Below are 6,000 nucleotides of genomic sequence, written 5' to 3' on the forward strand. Positions count from 1 at the left end.
ACAGCCGGCAAGGCTGGCAAGGCTTTCCTGAAGGTCTCTGCAGCCGATAACAGAGTTCTGGATCAATCTGGAGCTCTGTTATCAGCTGCAAAAGCCTTCAGGAAAGTATTGCTGGCCGAGAAGTTCCTGAGGCTGGGGACGACACTCACAAGTGAGGTGAGTCATTGGACGACCCCCCAAAAATAAGACCTGGTGCTTTTTTTGTGGCAAAAATATAATACGGGTATTATTTTCAGAGAAACATGGGTATTATAAATCTTGGCATCTTTAAATCTTTAAGCGTGTGCTCTCCCTCCCTCTCTTCCCTCTCCCCCCTCTCTTTTTTATAAGTAAAAATATGAATAGGAATTCAATATTTATAAAATTTGTATGATCACCCAACTGTGATTTTGGACAGTTTACAATAAACCAAGAATATAAACATATACAGTAGGTAGACAATTCTGTTAAAATGAAAGGAAACATTCAATTCAGTTATTAACTTCCTCCGGATGGACACTCTCATCATCCTGACCCCAGGACCCAAGGAAAGAGATGGGCTTTTAATACATTTCCAAAGGCCAACAAGTTCAGGAACAAACTAATATAGAAAAAGGGGAGAGATAAAAGAGATAATTCCAGAGTACAGGTGCCTGACAAAAAAAGAATGCCTTCGTAGTCCTAACAGATGGCACTGAAGTGTGCCCACTGGATTAAAAGAAGTGGGTTATATATGGTGCCTTATATTATGGAAAGGCAGTCCTGCAAATAACCTGATCTAGTGTTATGTAGGAATTATTAGTGATAAACCAAGTTTATTTGGAGCCAAAACACTAGTATAATAGTAGTGTTACATGGGTGCAATGTTGCATTCTGCACCAATTGTAGCTTCTGCAGAGAGAATCTTCCCAAGCACGATCCAGTTTAAAACTGTCATCTCCCTATCATTTCAGCCAGTAAGACCTGACTTTAACTATGCAATAAAATCTCAGGGACAAACTCCTTGGGAATCCTATTAGGCAAATTACATCTCTGGAACATATCAATTAGGTCCTTCCTCCTTGCAGTGAAAAGTACCCAGGGAAAACTTCAGGGTCAACAGGGAGTGATTCTTCCATTACAAGGGACTGATAACAGTATCCCTCAATTCCAGATGACATTGCTATTATCCCGAGATGAAACCCAGGCCTGACAGTCTTGTGTGGATTGGGCCCTCAGTAAACTGGATCAAATTCATAGTTGCTCTCGGAGCCATGAACGTCTTGTCTGCCTCCAAGTCTGTACTTATGAAAAGCTGGATGATGTCCCACAACAACTTAAGCCCAGTAAACTGCACTGCCAATCTAGGTATCATATCAAGCAACACAAGCAGGAAAGCTGCTATTCAGTAGGGAGGTTGATATAGTTAGCTGCAGCAACTCCAACTGATCTCTGAGGCTCAAGCTCTTGTAGAATCTCACACCTATTTATCAGAATATTAGATCATGGATGAGATAGGGCTGTGATGGCTAACTTATGGCACGTGTGCCACAGGTGGCACGCCGAGCCATATCTGAGGGCACGCGAGGTGTTGCCCTATATCAGCTCCAGCATGTGTGTGCGCACTGACCAGCTGATTTTCAGGCTTCCAGACGGCGGGGAAGGCCGTTTTCGTCCTCCCTAGGGTTCAGGAAAGCCTCTGGAGCCCGTGGATGGCGAAAAACGGATGAGCGACCTCACCGGAAGTTCAGAAACAAACTTCCTTTGGCCCCGTTGATCCATTTTTTTGCCTCCTGAAGCCTGGGGAGGGTGAAAAATGGACCTACTGGGCCCACCGGAAGTCAGGAAACAGGCCGTTTCTAGGCTCAGGAGTCTGTTTTCGCCCTCCTCCAAGAAAGTCATGTGTGCATGCACCGGGGGGGGGGGCAGCGGGGTGGTGGTCACACACACACATGTTTGGTGGGCACAATGGGGGGGCATTTAATTATGGCTGTTGGCACACACAAACGTGCTTTTGGCACCCGAGAGAAAAAAGGTTCAACATCACTGAGATAGGGATTATTAGAGACTGGATTGAGCAACACAGCTGCAAGGCTCAATGAAGGCTCTTAAGGCTCAATGAAGAGATCAGGGGGTGAGTCAGCGGGTCAAAATGCAGTACAAATACAAGTTAGCAGGAAATATTATTTGAGGTGGAAGAAATATATTCCTTTGAGCACGTTAGGTAAAAGGCAAAGATAGACATGCAATCTGCACAGACTACATTAATTCCAGTTTAAGAAAAAATCATTGGTGAGAGCCCATCAGAGGTACAACGTACTGCTTCTGAGTTTCTTTAAAAGCCTCTAATTTCAGTTAGTAATTGTGTTTATCCACAAGAAAGTTCTGGATAATTATTTTATAGATTAATAAAACCTTGAACATGAGAATTACTTTATTACTCTGACTCCCTATTCTCCTGTAAAATATGTTTCATAATGTTTCATCTTATTTCTCACTCTGCATCTATCAAACATCAAGTGGAGCTCCTCCTAATAAGATAATTATTTTCCTAATCTGCATTTATAACATTTTTAGAGGATTTTACAAAATGAAAATAATATGCTGAGTTCAGAACAAAACAAACAAGATTTCTTTAAACCCCAAGCTATTATTTCAAGAGAGCACTAATCTATAGCAATATACTCTGAAGGTCTCCTGATTGTAGAAGCCAACTTCTTCATGGAAAACAATGTTTTTACTCATTTAAGGCAAATTGTCATAATGTATTTTGGGTGTGTTTGTTTGTTTTGGTCAGGATAATAAAAAGATGAAGAAATCCCTGGAAGAAGAGCAAAGGGCTCGCAAGGAACTTGAAAAACTTGTCCGGAAAGTTCTAAAGAGTATGAACGATCCTTCTTGGGATGAAACAAATTTATAAAAAGAATTTTTCTTTCTTTCTATTGAAAGACCAGTTGTCAAACTTAACTGTGGAAGCCTTCTGATATTTAGTCAGTGTTGCATATAGAGCACTACAAACCAGGATTAAACTGGATTGAATTATGTTTCTCTCTATATATAATTAAATTCAGTCCATTTATTAAGCTGTCTTTACGTAAGTGGAGATAGCATGAATCCTGAACTTGACCCTATCCTTACTTATTTCCATTTAAACTGCCTCATTTTGTAGCAAGTGCAACAGTTGGCTAAGAAATCCATCTCCCTCTTGTAAATATTTGTAATTTTGAATTTGTATGTGATCACTGTATCAGGACTGATACAGTATTCTGTTGTCTTCCTGTAATGATTTCAGCTAAACAGCAAACATAGTGGCTGATGATATGCTCCTAACATTTACTGAAAATTATGTATTGTTCCATGAATTGTTTTGAATTTTTCATTCTCAGGCATCAGATAGGAAACATTTTTTGGTAATTCCCAGCATATTTCCCAGTATTCAGCCTATTTTAATAATTTAATTAAATTTATTTATGTCTGTTTAAGCCTTCAGACACCATTTTAACATGAATTTTAAAAATACCAACTGTCAATGCAGTAATCAGTCAATTGGCATCATTTCATATTAAAGATAAATATTTTAAGAATCAAGACTTATATGTTTCTTTTTGGCATGTTAAAATGCAGAATAGTCAAGTTAAGACAAATGTGCTTGCTCTTATTTTTAGTGCCTAGTTCTTAGATAATTTGTATATTAGAGTTTGCAATAGTTGTGCATATATTAAACAACTGGCGAATGTTTTAATGAATCACTTGGTACTGTTGTCAGAAGAGAAGTGCAAGTCCATGATGTGTTTGTTTTGTGAAATAAATGTATTATTTATTTATTATTTTAGCATGAACATAGCAAGTTTTAGGTTAACATGTCTGTAGTGCTCTAAAGTAAAATCTTATTTTACTGTGCAAACATAATATTTTTTTTCCTTCTACGATTTAAACAAAATAATAGTCCTCTGACCTCTTTTTTATATATATAAAACACACACTAAAAATACCTGTGGTGCTGTAACTTTATGTTGGTTGTTTGAAATGTGTAGAGATACAGGAAAGTACATATGGATTCTTTTAAATTACATTTTGGTCATGTAATTTTTTTCAATGTTCCAAGCTAGTTTACACATAATTTTTCAAGGTATTTGGTATTTGAAATTAATATCTACCCACAGTACTTTAAGAATAACTTTCTGCTGAATTTAGGCAAGTATATACTAAGAATAATGCACAAACTGTATATGTGCTAAAAGCAGCTTTATTTTCATTTTTCTTTCTGCTTCTTGGATAGTATAAAACTATGTTCTACTTACAAGTGTGATGGCCCTGGAAAAAAAGGGGGGCGGGAATAAATCAGTTTTTAAATAAAGCTATTCTCTCGGTATTGGATTTCACATTATGTGGAGACAAACATGTTCTTCCCTACCAGTCTTTTTTATACTTTAATTTTTTTACATTCCACATTTTTAGCTCAGAAAATTCTGTTGTCAGCTACTAATCTGGAATAGATAAAACCTTCAAACTTCAGCTAATGACGAAGAGTAGGGAAAACACATCATATTTATATCGCAATATAAATTTTCAATTGCTTCATGTAATGGGGTGGGGTGAGAATTCAGCATGGCCATACTATTATTTCTATATTTGTCATAATTTATAATTGTCTAATTCTTGTATTCAGCAAAATAGTAAAGCATGTCTCCTCCATTTATGAAGCAGTAAGATTTGAGCTATGTATTATTTCTCAGTGATGACAACTTGAAATATCTACTAAAAAGTGTTGAGGCAGCTGTCATGGCAGAGGCCATAGATGGATTCTTATTTTATAAAGTAGCTTTATTCAACCTTAATTAAGGTGAATGTTACAATTGTCAGGGAACTGTGCAGTATCCTTCAAAGACAGGATTAGAGGTCATGGAAATAGAAGGCCCCAGTAATAGCTGACTCAATTAATGAGATAATCAAAACATTGCCAAACTAAAGGAAAATCAGTTAATCATCAAATACCCCTCTTCAATTTGTTTTATACAAATTGTATCATTTCCCTTTTTGATGCTATGTAGCATAAGAAATCAGTTTGAATAACAATTACAGGTAGTCCTTGTCTTATGATTGCAATTGTAATTGTAATTTTGGTCACTAAGCATTGTGTTCATTAAGCAAGTCATTATGTGAATGAATCTGATTTTGCAATCATTTTTATCAGGCTTTTAAGCGAACCATGTGCTTGTTAAGCAAATCATATGGCTGTTAAGTGAATCATGTGGCCATTAAGTGAGCTTCCCCGATTGACTTTGCTTGTTGGAAGACAGCTAGGAAGATTGCAATGTGTAATTTCCTGACTGCAAGACACTCTGCTGAAAATGCAAGCTGGTTGTTAAGCATCCAAATTGTTACCATGTGACCATAGGGGTAATGCAAAGGTCGTACCTTCGGGAATGCGTCATAAGTAACTTTTTTTCCAATACATTCATAATTTTGAACCATCTTTAAATAAATGGTCATAAGTTGAATACTACCTGTGATTGTTTTAAAATTCCTTGCTCTGTCTTGAATAAATACAAAATCAGTCCCAAATTGCTTGAAGACACCTAGACTCAGCATCTATACTAAGCAGACTTGTAAGAGTTTAATCCCATTTCTAAATTAATGACTTTTTTATGGTCCTGTATTAATATTCATTGTTATACCCCTATTAATTATGTCCCGATGACATAAGGTAACAGAAATAAAAGAATTAGCTTTAGATGCTGAGAAATTTTGTCTTAAGCTTCAACAGATTTGATGATGACAGTGATGACCCATGTACAGTATATAAAATCTTGTGATAAAAGATGTTCTTTATATTAAACATCAGTATCCCTTCAAAATGACATCTATAGAGGACAAACCAATTTGTTGGGTTGGGGGAATTGTCCTTCATTGTAAGGGCAATCTTCGAGATGTAACTGGTCATTTAATGGCCGTTTGAAGTTACGACAGATCCATCCCAAAACTACTGAGGACTGTTTCGAAAGTATAACCACTGCAGCACTCACATGGATGTTCACCCTT

General features: G+C 36.9%; 1 protein-coding gene across 3 annotated transcripts in view; it reads left to right on the plus strand.

The window, feature by feature from the left end:
• ARHGEF7 (Rho guanine nucleotide exchange factor 7) overlaps positions 1-4,028 on the plus strand; it is a 92,288-nt gene extending 88,260 nt beyond the window's left edge. For all 3 annotated transcript variants that reach the window (XM_087726451.1, XM_014060381.2, XM_014060386.2), the window contains one exon: positions 2,756-4,028. In XM_087726451.1, the coding sequence (XP_087582577.1) occupies positions 2,756-2,878 (123 nt within the window). In that variant the 3' untranslated portion in view covers positions 2,879-4,028. The remainder of the gene's footprint in view (positions 1-2,755) is intronic.
• The last annotated feature ends 1,972 nt before the right edge of the window (positions 4,029-6,000 follow it).

The sequence above is a fragment of the Thamnophis sirtalis genome, unplaced genomic scaffold, assembly GCF_051295495.1.
Source record: "Thamnophis sirtalis isolate CommonGarterSnake01/CBP01778 unplaced genomic scaffold, rThaSir2_p1.2 scaffold_12, whole genome shotgun sequence".
NCBI lineage: Eukaryota > Metazoa > Chordata > Lepidosauria > Squamata > Natricidae > Thamnophis > Thamnophis sirtalis.